Genomic DNA, 18,223 nt, shown 5'->3' with positions numbered 1-18,223 from the left:
TTTTCCTCTAAAACAGAATAGTTGTGTCTTAAATACTGAGTGGGAATGGTCTTTGACTCATGCGACCCTCTGAAGGGAGCCGGCAAATTGTTTGGGAGAGTCATAACTGACTCACAATTGATAAACAAAAAAAAAAAATAAAACACCTAGATGATTGATTTGCAGTGTTCTGGCCCAGGTCCTGCACTGTTTAATATTTTAATATAATCTTAGTCAAAATGTCCAGTAGTTCATATTGGCAGTCATAAAATTCTGTAGAGCTTTTTTTCCCAAATGCAACATTTCCTGAGCTTGGGACTTTTGAAGTTAATGGAGACTTGGGAGAGAAGAGAGTTTGCTGAGCTTTAAAATTATTTTTTTCAGTAGGCACAGATGTAGGCACAGTTTGATAGCAAGATGCAGTGCATGAATGCAAATATATTAGGCTCATGTGAATAGTTGTATACAGGTCAGAAAGACAAAATAATTTAATTTGGTTCATTAAAATACAAAAAAAATCCTTAGTTTTTCATATCAGTATATGTATTTGCAGTCAAGCAATAAATGAGTATGTTTAAATAACAGCCATTTTTATAAAATAAATTTATTTTTAAATAAGCATTATATAAAATATTTTATAATATATATATATTAATCAGAAAAAAAAAGATGTTGGAAAATAGTCATATGTAAAACAATTTACTGCTGAATTTAAAAAGTGGAATTTTGACCACCTTGATTATTAAGAATAAAACTGAAGTATAAAATTTGGACAAAGACACACACAAGTTTCATAGTGGTTGAGGTGAAAGCCCTGGAATTTTAGGCCAATCTGTTCTGGACAGGGAGCCAGAAAGAAAAAGATTCTTATTACCTTCAAATTTCTACAGCTCTACCTCTCCTATCCCTCCTTGTTCTATATCTAGAATTTGAGGTCTTCAGAGAACCATTTGAAATATTTTGTATTAAAAATACCTTGTGTAAAAAGGAAATCTATGTGCTCAGCCACTTTGGTCATAACTTTCTCCTATCTTACATTTCCAAATAATAACTAGCAAGATTTTACTTTCAGAAAATGTTTTATACAATCCTTTGTGAAAGCTGGTAAGCCCTTTTGTATCAAAACCTAAAACATAATTAAATCTGACCTTCATTAGGTGGGATAAGCAGCATAAGAGAATAATGCCTTAGAATCAGGAAAATGAATTATATCTTAATAATTTAATCTTCATATTTCTCTTGCTAACTTTTCTCACAAGAACACTGTTAGGAAAACTAAACTGTCAATATGATAGGTCCCCAAATATTGGTTTTAGGCTTATAGTACATTAAAACATGGTGCAGTAATAGGTAATATCTATGCACAAAAGAGTCAGGCAGTAGTTAAACGCTGATAGCTTTGCCCTGAATAACCTCCTTAATAAGGGGGTAAATTACTTTGTTGTTGTTCTCTGGGGATAACTGCTAGAACAAATTTAATAGTTTTTCTTCTCTTCTCTGTCAAGCCTCTGATACCATTGACTATCAGCTAATCCTGCAAGCTAATGCTGGGCATAATGAAGTGGAAATTGACCAAGCAGCAAGGAAGCACCCAAGCTACTAGGATCCTATTTTAGGACAAGAACTGAAAACACACAGATCTTGAACCAGGGGTCTGTTTCAGTTGCCTGATGATTTGTAAGGGTCCTCTTTTTTTTTTTTTTTTGCCATTTTAGGGGTAGTTTACTAATAGGACAAAGTATCGGTTCTGTAAAAACCGGAAGCCGGAGAATACATCAGAAAGGAATTTTGACAATAAATTGAGAGCAGGCTGAGAGTAACAAAAGAACAGGGTCTCTGCTCATCTATTTTACCCAGAAATCAAATAATAAATCAAACTTTTTCAAAAGAAAAGATGAAGTACTGTGACAAAGCCAAACTTTATTCCTACGTTATTTTTAAGGACGTCAGGTTCTAGCTACTTTCTCAATATTTGTTTTTAATAATTACTACGTATGTTTTCAGATTTTGTGTTTGGTGTTCAAATAGTTATTTCAGTGTTTGGGCATGTGTATTGCAGAAATATACATTTGCTTATTTGTAAACAGCAATTGCCTAGCTGTTGAAAACATACATTTTTTTCACGTACATGTTCATACAAAAATAGAGGTGGTTGTAGTACCAATTTAAAAATTGACAGAATATAAACTTATTTATATATATATATTTATATGCTTTTATATTTAGGTATAAAACCCAAAATATATTGAAATAAAAAGCAAGAAATCAAGTAAGTAAAAGGTTCTAATTACTATGCAGACAGAATAGGCTCTTAAACCAGAAGAATAATTTGCTTTAGTGTTCAGTGAGGATGATTATATTTGACATAGGAGAGGGGAAAAGGCTCTAATGGAAACTGGAATATGAAGCAAGAAAGTATTGCTGTCATTATAGATAGCAAAATTCATTGAGTTTCATGTGATTAATATAGAATGCTGGATAATCTCTATCCCTTATTTTTGCATGAACTAGACATGAAAATAAGGTCAAGTAGCCAAAATTTATTAAGTTTTCAAATTGGAAAATAGTTACTGTGGGACTGATGGATTAGTAAGGTTAGCACTTGTAGTGAAATGGATGGAAAAAATAGGCTAAAAGAGTAATCTAGAAGGTTAGACCTTTTAGACTCACTAGTATGCAATGCTTTTTAATATTATTTTGAAGGATTCTTTAAAGAGAAGAATTAATAACAGCTTGAACATAAGTAAAAATTGGGGGGAAATATAAGGTGGGTAGGTTGTGCCAATCCAAAGAAATATTTTTCCCTTGATAAGCTATCTTTGTGCAAACATAAATTAGGTAAATCATCCTACCACATTCTAAGTAAAGAATTTAATATAGTGCCATATCTAATTAGAAATAAAAAGACAAGACAGAGAAGAGCACATTTAAAGAAATTTTAAGTGGTATATAATAGGGATGTATTGTTCAAATCCTTCCTTCAGCCTGGTGGGAGATTTCAAGGATGGTTTCTTCAGGAGTGATCTTATTTCCAAATTTAATTAACTGTCTTTTTGCTAAAAGGAGCTACATAGACAAGCACTGACAAGGAGCACTGACAGTCAGAAGATCTTGAGCACTAGGATAAGAATACAATGAAACTCAACAGTATGATTGTGAGTATTAGATGCGGTATTAGATAGAAATACCCATTCTACCTCTCACATGCAGGAGTTTCTGAAATAGCCTTTCAAAAGGAACTAAAATTCTTTATTATCAGCAACTGGATTGTGTTTGCTTTATGATTATGCCATGCCATGGTTGCAGGGACACACAGATAGGCTCTGAGCATAGCTGTCTTGGGGCTAACAGTGTTGTGAGCATAAAAATAATATGCTATGAATCCTATCTCAAAACCCATATAAAGCTTGGAGCAACAGGAAGTATTCACTCAGTGCTGAATTAACGAGCAACAAGGCAACTTTACAGTCTGGAGATCAGCATGAAGGCAGCTGAGGATTTCCATTTACAGCTCAGATCTGACAGTCGCTGTGGCCAGCAGAGACACCTGAAGTCTCAAAGCTCTCAGCTCCCAGGAGGCTCGTTGCATTTAGAGTTGCCCCAGGGCTGTTTTACCACTTGCAGGCCCAAGCTGCCATCATGTGTTCAGGAAACTCTAGTTCCATGTCGTTCCAGCCTAGGACTAGTAACGAAAGCACATGCTTTGTTCAAGTATTAGTTTTCAGAGATATGCCAAGTAGAAGTGTTGTACTAATTTTTAAATGGAAATGGAACAATGGTCATTAATGTCAAGGGGCTGATGCTAGTAAGGCCAGAACTTGTTTCTGAAATGGTCTGGACTCCGTACCAGATGCTATCTTGCCCCACCATACCTGCATACTCTTGCATACCTTGTGGCAGTTCTTCTGATTTGATAAACTACTTCTATTCCATAAACCTTGTACTATACATCATTAAGGCCAAGTACTGCTGCTGTACCAGCAATAATATTTTCATTTCCTGTCTTCCTTATGATTTTAAGTGAATAGGCTTACTATTGCAATAATAAAAAGGGCTATTTATATTTTTTCATTTGGGCAAAATTTCATTTCCTTAGTCTTTTCTTATAATATTTTTTTCACCAGAGACTTTTTCACTCTATTTGTTTTTTTTCTCCTTCCCAACAGTATCTCCATTCTTCATGCCACTCTTTAGCCACTTTCCCCAAAACCAAAATTTCTTAATTTTATTGTCTTTCCTCTGTCCTCATCTCCCTGATAATTTATGAATCAGCTAAGTAGTTTTCTCTGTATTTGAGGTAAAGGCAAAAGTCTCAAAGATCCTAAATTCCTAAGTGATTTCTTCAAACCAGCACCTAACTAAAGGAGAGATGCTAACATGCTTTAATAAGAAAAATCAGCTGATATTATCCACTATTTCCTGCTGCCAGTTTGTGCATTTGTATACACAGGGCTCCAGACTGCCCTTAACCTCTGACATTTCTTGCTTCATGGTCAGGTCATGGTCATGGTACACAGAGCAGTAATGTGGATGTAGGTGCAGACAGTATGGTTTGAGTTCTTGTCCATATTAGAGCGAGACAAAGGATCAGAAGATCATACAGGCTGGTTATGAGAAAAGGGAGGTCCTGAGAATGAGGAACTGTGTGGTGGATAGTTACAGGGGCTACAATTTATAAGACTGTAAGTTCTGCAAACAGCTCCTATTGCCTATATCCATAATCATACAGAGGACTTCAGAGGTAGACTAAGCTGTAGAGAAGAATTAAGGATTTTTTCTTATCCTGCAGGCTTCATTCTATCTTTGGTTGTATTGGAAGACAGAATTCACTGCCAGAAAGAAAGAAAAAAGCTATTTGCCTTCATAGTGTAAAACATCTAGTCTATTTTGAATAGTTGAAACTAAAAGTAATCTCTCTGATTCTTTCTGAAATGGTACTTGCCCTAAAAAAAGTGACAAAGTAAACTCACCAAACCTTTTGTGAATTCCTATATTTTTTTCTTAGCTGGAGTGTTTTGTTCTTGGGCTGTTCAAGCACAGTCCAAGAACTAGCCACTGGAGGGTGCAATCCAAGCTTTCTGCTGTGCGTAAGCTGCAAAGGTTGAAACTGACTTGACAAAGGAATTTCAGCAGAATAATTTTTCATATGAGATGCAGTTTCATCAAGATGTGAAACAGAGCTATGTCCAGTTTACCTCAGCTAAACTATAGCCACTTCTATCGGCTTACGGCTTTGGGGGGAAATAATAATAATAATAAAAATACTATTCAATAAATAAGGTTGGTCTGGGTTGTCACTTCCAAATCATATGTCAGCCAGTGCTCATGTGTTTCCAGTTGTTCCAATAGCCGTGTTTGTTTTTTTCAGCCTCTCCCAGGCTCTTTACGTTCAGGTCTTACTCTTGACAGCTACTTGAGAATTATCTGTGGGCATGTTGTTCTATCTCTTTCTGACAAGATTGATTTCTATTTTAAGAAAATATATTCTGAAAGACAACTCATGTAATGAGACTATTTCTGGAAAGAACATAAACTTTATGTAATAATGTTTAAACACAGGGGCAGCAGAATGGCAGGGCACACGTAGAAGGGATTTCAGCTCAGAACAAAATCAAAGATTATGGGAAGGAGAATGCCTTGGGTGGAGTAGAGATAGCTCTAAAATGTCAGGGCTATGAGGAGTCCTTTTCTCATGTATTTGCTTAAGGAACTATCGAGGCTTGTCTCATATGCAGATCTTTGTCCTACAGCCTGAAAATTTAGACTGTCAAGCAAGTTGTGGTATTTCTCTAAGAAACGAAAGCTCCCATTCTAATCCTTACATTTCAGTTAATTGTCTGGGTTTTCAAAAGTTTGAGTTTTAGTGAACTCTGGAATGCATGACTTTTTAGTGCCAAAGATTCTAGTTAGGTTTTTGTTTTGTAATGTTTTAATATCACTTCTGATTTTGATACGTTCCCTATCTTTAGCTCTTCTGGCTATGGCCTCACCCACTTTAAGAAACAAGCGTGCATTAAGTTCTCTTTAACTTTCCTCGCATCACCTGTTTATTTTGTCAAGCTCTTGCTTTAAACATTTGCTCTCTCTAACCCTCCTTACCTTTCCTTGATACTGCTTTACTTTTTCTAGTCCTTTAATAAGTCCTTTAGTAAGGCTTTTGACACCGTTCCCCACAACATTCTCCTCAAGAAACTAGCTGCTCGGGGCTTGGACTGGCGTACGCTTCGCTGGGTTAGAAACTGGCTGGATAGCCGGGCCCGGAGAGTTGTGGTGAATGGAGTCAAATCTGGTTGGAGGCTGGTCACTAGTGGTGTCCCCCAGGGCTCGGTACTGGGGCCGGTCCTCTTTAATATCTTTATCGATGATCTGGATGAGGGCGTCCAGTGCACCCTCAGTAAGTTTGCAGATGACACCAAGCTAAGTGCGTGTGTCGATCTGCTCGAGGGCAGGAAGGCTCTGCAGGAGGATCTGGATAGGCTGGAGCGATGGGCTGAGGTCAACTGCATGAAGTTCAACAAGGCCAAGTGCCGGGTCCTGCACCTGGGGCGCAACAACCCCAAGCAGAGCTACAGGCTGGGAGATGAGTGGCTGGAAAGCTGCCTGGCCGAGAAGGACCTGGGAGTATTGGTTGATAGTCGGCTGAATATGAGCCAGCAGTGTGCCCAGGTGGCCAAGAAGGCCAACAGCATCCTGGCCTGTATAAGAAGCAGCGTGGCCAGCAGGTCTAGGGAAGTGATTGTGCCCCTGTACTCGGCTCTGGTGAGGCCGCACCTTGAGTACTGTGTTCAGTTTTGGGCCCCTCGCTACAGGAAGGACATGGACGTGCTCGAGCGAGTCCAGAGAAGGGCGACCAAGCTGGTGAGGGGTCTGGAGAACAAGTCTTACGAGGAGCGGCTGAGGGAGCTGGGCTTGTTCAGCCTGGAGAAGAGGAGGCTCAGGGGCGACCTTATCGCTCTCTACAGTTACCTTAAAGGAGGCTGTAAAGAGGTGGGGGTTGGTCTGTTCTCCTACGTGCCTGGTCACAGGACGAGGGGGAATGGGCGAAAGTTGCGACGGGAGTTTTAGGTTGGATGTTAGGAAGTACTTCTTTACTGAAAGGGTTATTGAGCATTGGAACGGGCTGCCCAGGGAGGTGGTGGAGTCACCATCCCTGGAGGTCTTTAAAAGACGTCTAGATGTAGAGCTTAGCGATATGGTTTAGTGGAGTACTTAGTGTTAGGTCGGAGGTTGGACTCGATGATCTTGAGGTCTCTTCCAACCTAGAAATCTGTGATTCTGTGATTAATAACATCACTGAAAAAGATTTTTCAATGCCATTTTATTCATTTCTTTTCCTCCTTGGTAACTAATATTTTTGTATTCTCAGATGCGATTCTGCATTTGCCAGTGTCAGGAAATTGTTTTTCTGATTTATCTATGTCACATAAAATTGAAATACTCTGTTATTTTGGGTGTTGCTGTGATGATGCAGGATCACTGAACTGAAACCAGTGCCATGTACAGGGCAATTAGAACTTAGATTTGAGCCCAGTGTGGTGATTTCTGGGCTGAGAATTTCAGGAGCTATAATAAGGTCATGCTGACACATGCCACAGTCAGTGACATGCAAAGCAGAGACATAACATCAAATGTTTACTGAATGCTGTTTTGATTTAAATCAAGAAGGTTTCTTCTTTATAAGTGTATTGTTCATAAGTTGTTAGATATTGAAAAAAAAAACGTATGTTGGTATTTACTGGTTTGTGCTGTTACCTACTCCATAAAACATTTTTATTTAAGGCTCTTGCTGTGAAGTCACAAAATATACAGAGCCAAACTGTTCCCTTAAAGGTTCGTTTCCCAGATAAAGAGAGCTTCACATGAAGATATGAGAATTTCGCCTTCTGATAAAGGATACCTGATGATCAGTGAACAATATTAAAGACTCCTGAGACCTGTACATCTTCCATTGCATTTCCATAAAAACCTTGATTTCTTCCTGAAAATACAAACATTTGGTTAAAAACATTGGAATGCAACAAGCTTCTGAAAAAATAGCTCTTCTAGCAGTGAATCACATGCACTTTGTGGAGGAAGTAAATGTATCAAAAATATTTTTAATCATGTATAAACATGGTAAGGGCATATATATATAATCTTGTAAATAGTATGAGATTGAAATGAATGAATAAAAATCTTATTTTAATAGCATTTCCATTGTGATGTCAAATGCCGCTAATCAAGGATTCTCTGACTGAATAGTTTCAAAATCTAATAAAAAAGGGCTTCTAAGTTTTTTGTCATCATGATCATAAAAGTCCCTGGTTATCCTTTGCATACATTCTTGGAGTATGCAGCACACTTTCCAGAAAATGGACTGACTGAAAATTCTAATTTTATCCAACACCCTCAATGTTCAGTGGACAGGGTCTCTTGGTCTTACTAAAGGACTCTTTTTGGCTTCAAAGTTTTCTTGAGCATTAGGACAGCCAGACATTCTTTTCATAATAATAATAATAAATTTTAAAAAAAAGTATTTAAAATTGTTTGAGGCCTCTGGAGAACTACATTTTCAAAATTATTTTGTAAAAAAATCTTAATTCTAATTTGGAACAAAAAAAATTCATGGAGAAAAGGATTCTGTGCTGTTTTGGGGTCTGGAGTGTTCTTTTACAAATAAGAAGCAGGAAGAGGGATAGGTAGAGGTTTGAATCAACATTATTGATGTTCTCTCTCTGCAGCACGTCCCACAATCCACCACAGCTCTTTACCTACAGTCCAAAAGACTAGAAGACTAGTCTCACAGTTATTTTAATTGAGAGAAATCTACAAAAGAGTTATCAAGTCAGTGTGTGGGTTTTCCACGTTTTTATATGTGAAAAAAAAAACTTTTTTTTTTCCTTTTAAATGTTAGGATTCCTATGCTGACTGAAAAAAAAACCAATAAACAAAAAAAAAAAAATCAAAACACCAAGGTATGTTGGCAAGTTCGTCATATGTAAAAGTTAAATATTTCAAAGTATTGATATATTTCTTGACCCTTAAATGTCAAGATGTAAGTATAGAGGAAATGGGCACCTGCTTTATATGTTCATTCTCTAGTTGCCAGCATAGTTTTTAATCCTCCTTTTTGATTATAAATTCCAGATTGCTAGAGGTTCATATTAGTCATTTAGTCATTAGTCAATAAATAGCATGGACTGGATAGACATGAAACAAATAAATTATTTACATTTGCACAGGGGAATCTTCTATTGCCTTCTATTTTAGGAAATACCTTTTGCTAGCCAACAGAGAAAAATTAACATAGATTAATTATATCCCCTGTGACTTTGAGGGATGTGCAAGATGTAAATCTAAAATATTTCTTAAAACCCAAAGTGACTTTTTTTTTAAAATTATTTTTCTCTAATAAAATCTAGGTCATCTTGTAAACAGAAATTAACAAATGAAAAATAAATGTTTCTGCATTTCTGATTAGAAATATTTTAGTACCTTCAAAGCAATATATTCAAAATATTTGAAAAGTTTCCTTTTTTAGCAATAATACTTTAATGAATTCAACTCAAATTCATACAGCTTTGATCCTCTGAAATTCATCTTTCTTCACAAATTAACCATTGATAATTAAAAAGAAAAAAGCCCTTCTCCACTCTGGATAGATCTGTATCCATCACATTGAATTGACAGAGAATTGACGATTATATTATTTTAAACCTTGTATTAAAATTCTTTTAATCTTTCCCAGTGTTGTAGTTTCTGTTTAATAATAACACTAGTTACTTTCTCCATCATAGCTATTTGTGTTTTCGGGAAGAAATATTGTATGAATAGGATTCACTTGCAGAAGTAAATGCCACTGTGACAGGCCATCAGTAAATCTGAAAGGAAAGCAAATTCTTGGTATGCTATTCTAAGGCACTTTTTCTTGGAGGGATGAATATCAGATGAATGCAGAGTGTTAAAATAAGTTTTTAGTAGAGATTAAAGCTTTCAGAAATATGACAAAAATATTATAAAGAAGCCACATATCAAATATAATTTATCTCAAAACATTGAGGAAATAATTTCTCAGCATATAGGCTTTTGCATTTCCAGTAGCACACTGTACATTGCACAACTAAGTAACTTTTCAGATGTAGATCATCTGAAGAATAATGACAAGAAAAAAACATTAGTAACTGTAAAACAGATGCAGGTGCTCATTTTTACTAATAGATGAGTAGTGTTTTTAAAATTACTTTTCTGATCATCAGCCATTCACTGACATTTCTACCACTTTATTTTGCTAAAAAATCCTGCCTGAAAAAGAAACATCTTCTCTGGAGTATCTATAAGTCTGATATAAACAACAACTTCTCAATTTCAGAAATTAATTTTCCAAATGTCTTCATTTTAAACAAATTGGAAGTCATTTAAGTTAATGTAGTTCATAAAAAACAACGATGAAACTAGAGGAAACAACTCGACTATACACTGTTGTGTTTTGAAAAGAAAAAAAAGTTTATTATTCAAACAAAATTATAGCTTCTTGAATGACATTCCAAAATGGATTTTTATTATCCTCCTGCTGGAAAATTTCCGTCAGGTCTAAGAATGATTTTGATGTTATGAAAACAGAAACATTTATGGCATAAATTCAATGTAATAAATGTAGCTAAAGAGCAGTTTTATCCTCATTATTACAGAATGGGAGCCAAAACTGGGAAATATTAAGAATTTGGGAAATTAGTTCATAAATCACAAAAATACGTTGCTGAAAATTATGGAATAGAAGTATCTAATCATTTATTATTTATGCAATTCAATTTCCTTTGAAATTAAAGGTAGAGCTTCATGAAGCCAACACAGTACTTTCAAAAACCTAATTTCTAAACATTCTGTAAGGAAAGGCACAGTATCTAAATGCCTGTTTTGTTATTGTTGTTTTGTTTTGTTTTGTTTGTTTTTGTTTTGTTTTTGTTTATTTGTTTGTTTTTTTTCATTAGAGTGCTAAATTACTCTAGGTTTACTGAAGTAGGATCTGTGCAGTTCAAAATTGTATGCTTTGCATACAAAAAAAAAATTGATTGCATTGACTAAATTCTCATGGAACAAACTTACCAGCTTTCTCCATTGTGCTCACCCTTTCAGCAAAGTTCAAACTCACATTTTAGACACACCGCAACAAAACAATGCTTGTTGCATAATATGCAATTTGTACATAATTAAGTGTTCTTGATTTATGGCCATGGTAAAAAATCAGAGCTGATAACAGGAAATCAGATGTGCAGTTCTGTTTCTCTGTATTGGAGTTATTTGTTATTTTGTAAGGGGCAGCATTCTGTAATACTTTCCACAGAACCCAAATGAAAACTAAGCTCTCTCTTTGAATGTTATTTTGTTGTTGTTGTTGTTTGTTTGCTTCCAGCGTATGCATTTGTTTTCTAAAAGATTTAGCAAATTCCTAATTAATTAACTTATTAATTAATTAATTCTGCTGTCTTATAGCCATCAGAAGTTCACATTAGACCCCCACCTGAAAAACACTGACGTTCATGGTTAAATAATTTATTATATTTCGATTCTTCACTGGCATAAAGAAGCACAAAAAACTTCTATTAACTTCTCCCCACACAGTGTCAAAAAAAAAAAAAGGGAAAGAAAAGAAAAGAAAAAGGCTTAACATGTACAAAATACAGATTTTTCTACTGCTCCTATGTATGTGTATCCTATGTATGCTTTTATTTTTTTATATAGGTACCCACAATTAATGTTCTGCTCTTATGTGAACTTTGCTTTTAATAGTCTCATTTAGTGCTACCAAATAATTTTTCCTTTTTTTATCCCATTGAGTGTGAGTGACATGTAGCAAACAGAAATATTTCACAGACACCATCTTGGTGATTTACTTTTCATGCAAATGGGGCATTTTGGTTTCAAAATGTATATATACATTAGAGAGAACAGCTATAGAGAACAGTGAGAGAATTACATGTAAAATAACTGACTTCTCTACCTTTCAAAATACATTTCTATCTACAAGCATTGTGAAACTCTAGTTTTTAGGACCAGTTGTTTTTTTCAGTGGTTTGATTCAGTGCATTTTTTCTCAATGGTTGTTTTTGTCTTTCAGACTTGAATCTCCCACTAGATCCTTGGTGATGGAAGCACCCAGGGGAGTGCAAGTCAATGCAGCTGCAGGAGACTTAAAGGCCACATGTAGGAAAGAACTGCACTTACAGTCTACAGAAGGGGAGGTAAGCTCAGCTGGTTGAAAAATGTTCTACGTCGTGTCTGCCAAGCATAATACAAATAATGGAAGGGTAGTTTATTCAGCAGCACAGTAAACATCACAAAAAATGTTCTGCATTTGCCTACATTAAAATCATTTTGGTTTGGCATGTTCAGTTATTATTACTTATTTGCTTTTTGCAAATATTTGATTCATTAAATTTCATTCACATTGAAAAAAGTTAAACAGATGTAGATAAAAATATTTTTTACTATATCAGTCAAGAAAAAGGCTACCCAGTCCTCCAGCTTCTCCCTGGGACAGAGATCTCTAAGTGTTGGTGGTAAAATGTTATTTTGGATGAATCTGACAAATTAAGAGAGAGAGAAGTTTGGATTAATTTGTTCTAATACCTTATTAAACTATGATACAGTGTTTCAACAAATCTGCTCTACATGCTGCTTATTTATTCTTTAACTGTTAATATATCTGAAAGAGAAAGAGTACTTCAATGGACTGTTCACTGTATGGTTCCATCAGGATCAGGATCAACTTGACAAAAGATTTTGTTATAGATTCCTCATGTGTAAACCTATATGAAATCATGAAAACACTGTTGAATTGTGTCACTGTTTTGTTTGCCAATCCATGAATGGCAGAAATGCAGGAAACATGACTCATATGAGTCCTTTCATCTTCATTCTTTAAAATGATATAAGGACCAAGAAGAAAAGAAAAAAAAAAAAAACACCTTGTACAAGTCTATCAAAGGTTCCCAGTTTCTTATTAGACGCTTTGGAGAAATATATAAATTTTTATTGTTCTCAGTGAAACTTGCCAGGTTACTGCACTTTTGGAAAATTGGATGTTTAATGTAAATATCTAACTGTGAATGGAGTTCTTTAGAAATTTTTTGCTTTTTGTTTTCGTATATTGTATTTTCTACCAAATGTTCCCAGATGCAGCTACCCAAATAAGCCTCAACAAACAAAAAGAGCATTCACATCTGTGACGGATAATCCCCTGCAATGCACACTCTTTGCATTGCAGTGTAAACAGGAACATTTTTGCCAATATGCTGCATCAAAGACCTACTTTGATAACAGTTTTCTATTGATGCAAGTACCTGTCCTGCATAATTAAAGCACAATATTTTCCTAATTGACAGTCTCAAATGCTATATTAAAATACCATATGCTGCATCTTATTTCTGAGTTGCTATAAGAGCTCTTCGCACAATCCCTTATCTTTACTTACCACCTCTTTAAATAGGAAGTCTCTGTTACTGTTTCCTAAAGTAGCCAAGCTATCATTAAGGAGAATCAAACTCTCTCTCATTGGTAAATTGAGGAAGAAAATTTGATTAAATAAAGGGAGGGTCCTCCTTCACCCTTGTGTTTTCTGTGCACAGTTTTATTGCAGGGGTTCCAGCTTCCCATTCCCCTCCATAAATCCATACCTGGCCCAACCTAGTATGTTTCCTACATTAATTACAAATTTTGTTCACATAGAATTTTTCTAGAATCGATTTCTTTGTTCTTTCTCTTCATGATTCTATGATATTTCCCTTTAGAAAAGTAATACTCAAATGAAAACGAAAATAACCAGAAAGACTTTTACTTTCAATTTCCCATGATCTCTGAAGCAATGGTTGTATCTTTAATGTCTTGGTTTAGCACCATGGATCTCTATGTTGCTTTGTACAAACGTTTAATCTGGAGATTCATCAGGTATTTTTGCCTGTATCAAAGCTCTGAGTGTATTGCATGACTGCTGATTTTTCTTAAGTATTTACTACAACTCACTGAAAATGTATTTGGAAATAGTGTCCTTTGACCTCAGTTAGTCTTTAATGATAGAAATCCAAGAAAAGTTAAAATGACCATGTTCTGACTGTATTTGTATTATCAAGAACTGGAATTCAGTTAAGTATTAAATTCTTTATGGAAAAAATAATGATAGTATAAAGCAGGCTTTGCTGAACTTCATATTAAAAATATTTTTTATATTTCTGGACATGGTAAGACTGTACGTCTATGTGATTTCCAACATACATGTTAGATTGATAGATTTGAGAAAAGAAGCTACCAACGTTTCCACACCCTTTTCCAAGTAGTTTTTGTCTGAAAACACGTATCTGAGAAAGTTCAAGGTGTCTGACTATCTCTTCAGTACTGACAGTTCCAGCAAGATCTTTAAAAGAACAGTCCCCTAAAGAGAGAAATTCCATCCTGAGATCTTACCAATGCCTTCATAGTCTACTGTTTTGTCTCTTAACCTGGAGAGGGTCAGAGGAAATTGCAGAAACACTGTGGAAGGCATGTGATAAGCTTCCACAACATCACTGATTGTGCAAGGTTACCATAACCACTTTAGGGTATTACAGCCTGGTGTGAGGAACCTTGTGTAAAAATCTGATGGACAAATGTCTATAACAACGTACTGATTGGAGTCAGTGCTTGAAGCCCAACAGATAACATCACAGATTGGTAGGCAATGTGGAAAAAAATGTAAGGACTTTACCATATCCAATTATTAAGAAAACATTCTAAAACAAAACAAGGTATCTGTGTCAAAAAATAACCTTCATTTTAGCCTGAAAATGTATGCATTATCAGTTAGGTTTCTTTCATGAAGGAATGAATGTTGTCTTTGTGAACTGGATCTGGATAAATGAACCATATGTGTGCTAAGATACTTTTTCTACTAGAAAAAATACATTTTTGTATTATTTCCATACTAGTCAAATACTTTAACTTTTCCAAGCTTATTCCATAAGGCATCAGATACATGAACTGATATTTTCCTTCTATAGCATAATTATTACCCTATCATGCCAGGAAATATTTATGTCGAATCTGGAATCAATCAGTTTTAGCCATGTAGAAGAACATTATGAATTTACTTTGGATTAGTCTATGAAACATATATTTTCCTTTTACTTAATATTTTTTTGAAGAACATAAATGTTTACAAAATAATTTTCCTGTAGTCTTATTTCTCATGCAGTATAATCTCTGGCCTCCCACATCACAAACTGAAAGCCTGTGAAAGCATTCTCAGTTCTGCTGCTTGATACATTTTCTTTTTATTTACTGCAGTATTATAATAATCCTTTTAGTCATATTATGCATTATAATGCATGATCTCAGACTGAATACTGGGGGCTGTAATTTCTATTCAGATTCTGCTGCCCTTTATAAAGCTCTTGAGCTGCACCCTTGCGAGTCAAGGCATCAGCAGAATCCTTTGATTCAATTATAGCTTGGCATTTAATTGTGAACTATGTATTATTCTATAAATAAACCATAACCAATGGTTTAAAGCAGCAATCATTTACAAGCAAAATGCAATGTAAAGCTCCAGGCTCTAGCTGAATCTATTGGTTCACATAAGAAGAAAAAGAACATTTATTGTCTGGAAATTCAGTATAATGACTGCTAGTTGGCTACTGCTTCTTTCACATATAAACACATTGGAAAAGTACAGATCAATTTTAAATTCTGTAGATACTAGATTTTGCTCAACATAAAAATCTGCAGAGCTGTACCTGAAATACATTATGATGTAATGACAACATGCTTAAATGATCATATGATACTGTTCGCTGATTGGTCCAGCTACTAATTTTAAGGGTTTTTAAATACATCACCCTTTGAAGGCAAAGGCTGTTAACTAGCCTCAGCTCTTCTGAGGGTTGTGCAGCTGCTATGTAGTTTTGCAAACAGTTTCCAGGTAAACTAAGCTCTGAATTTTCATCGCATCCCATTGATTAGCAAAGACCAAGTAAATAAAAGGAGAAAGATGTACTGAGGTTTCTCATTTTTTTATAAACATATTCGTATTAGTAACCCCATCTGTGACTTTCCTCCTATTTACTTCTTTATCCTCTTTTATTTCTCTGTCAGATTGCATTCATTCATTGCATGGTTTGTGGACGATATTTGGTTGCTTCTAGCATAACGAGAGTGATCCCTTGGCAAGGCTTATAGCTGTCATGTTAAAGTGAGCAATACTCTTTAACAGAAAAAGTTTACACAAAATCAGTGTACTGGACAAGAGAGAAACCAAGTTTATATTAACCATTTGAGTGCCACTCTAGCATGCACCCAAGATTCTTTTGTAGGGGCAACAAACACGTTAGTACTAGCTTTCGCTATATAATCCCATCCTGTTCTTTTAAGTCCAAAATATATATTTAATACAGAGATTAATATTTAACAAAAGTTAAATCTTCACTTTTAAATCCAGCCAACAGTACTGTTTTAAAGCTTTGGTTTGGGTGTTTTTCAGTTCTAAAACAGAAAATATATATATATATATATTTAATTAAATAAATAAACTGAAATGGAATTACCTTTCTGCAAGCCATTTGCCATGAATATGGAGGAATGACCAATCAACGGCAACAACATTTCCCAAATTGGTTCAGTTCAGCTCAGTTATATTTGCAAAAACAAATTTAAGTGCTTTATATGGATGAAGTAAGTACAGTAAGAAATAAGCAATGGTATGCAGTAGAGCTTGAAGATCCAGTTAATTCATAAAAATGTCTAGCAATTGTGCTGCATTTTGTTTTCAAAGTCCTTTTTTTGTTAGTATTAACCAGTTAACTTGTGACAGCTGTCTGCAAGGAAGATGATTAGTGAAAATGAAAAGAAAATTCTCTGATTTTTTTAATAATTAATTTCTATGGAAAGAAGGGTTTCAAGACTTCTATAAAGCTATTTTGACAGGTATTTAAAAATATTAAAATGGCATGTTATTTTTAAACAATATTTAAAAGCTTTTTATGTTTAAGTAAATTTGCAGTAAAAAACTTCATGTTGAAATCTATAATCAAAATGTTCTGAAACTACAAAACCAAATGTGTTTTAATTAACATCACCCATTTTGAACTGCTTGTCCACAAGCAAATTTAGAAGACCAACACCACAAGCAATTTTATTAGAAAGTGAAAAAGTAACAATGAATAATTTATTTTATAAATGAAACATTTTCCCATGAATATCACATTTTAATCTAGTTCTGATTTGCATGGTAATTAATTAATAAGATTTTGTACTCATTAAACTGAGCACAAATATTCCAAATACATGTCTTTCTCTTTCTGTTTTGTCACAAAGAAGTCACATCTGTCCCACATAAATCATATAGAAGTCACATCTGTCACATTTAATGAAATTGCAAAGACTTCTAACATCATTTAGATTTTGATTCTGGGAATTGTTGCGTATGAGACAATCATTGACATACCATAAGTGCTGGAGCTTGTAAACTTCTACTGGTCACCATTCACAACAACCCCATTTAATCACCCTTGAAATTGAAAGAATAAATATACTGGAAAGTTTCTGCTTCTGTAGTCACCAATATAAATTGCAGTGGAGTTATAACTCAAATGATGCAATATATGCAAAACATAAATTCTTCCATTCTCAGAGCAGCTATTATACAATAGTACATTTAACATATATATACATTAGTTTTCAAATCACTTGCGGTTGGCAGTGATTCCAGGAATACTATCAAGTAGGGAACTGGAGCAGCGTTAACAAAAGATGGCTCTGTCGAGGTGTGTCATGTATAATCTTGAGACAGAGAACATTCACTACACCAGACCACACTTTGGCCTAAAGCTCTACTTGGTCTTCTGGTCAACTGATCATACTTCTGTAGAGAATGCATTTTCAATAAATGGATTGTACTAGATCTTTTGGCCTTCTCTGAATATTTAGTACATCCAGTTTCATCACATAGTAGTCATAGTAGTCATCACATTCATTTCAGTGTTTACCTGTTCCATAATAGAATTAATTGTTAAGACAGTTCATTGTTAATATATGGTTCCAGATATTGTGCCAGCATATGTTTAGACTTAACAGTATATATGCTATCAAGTTAATATTTTAATTTTCCATTAAAAATAATACTTGTTTCTTTTTCTCAAAGTTCTCTTTCAGATTTAATGGAAGGTACTTTAGATGAATTATTTTTAAACAAATGTCAAAAGCACAGGTAACTACTAGAACAAATGGCCAATACGAACTA

At 34.8% G+C, this 18,223-nt stretch overlaps 1 protein-coding gene across 3 annotated transcripts in view; it reads left to right on the top strand.

The window, feature by feature from the left end:
* Positions 1-18,223, top strand: part of SGCZ (sarcoglycan zeta) — a 481,028-nt gene that overhangs the window by 428,438 nt on the left and 34,367 nt on the right. For all 3 annotated transcript variants that reach the window (XM_080590434.1, XM_080590433.1, XM_080590432.1), the window contains one exon: positions 12,074-12,197. In XM_080590434.1, the coding sequence (XP_080446560.1) occupies positions 12,074-12,197 (124 nt within the window). The remainder of the gene's footprint in view (positions 1-12,073; positions 12,198-18,223) is intronic.

This window comes from Anser brachyrhynchus, assembly GCF_964034855.1.
Source record: "Anser brachyrhynchus genome assembly, chromosome: 4".
Lineage (NCBI taxonomy): Eukaryota > Metazoa > Chordata > Aves > Anseriformes > Anatidae > Anser > Anser brachyrhynchus.
This window is presented reverse-complemented; position numbering and strand designations above follow the sequence as displayed.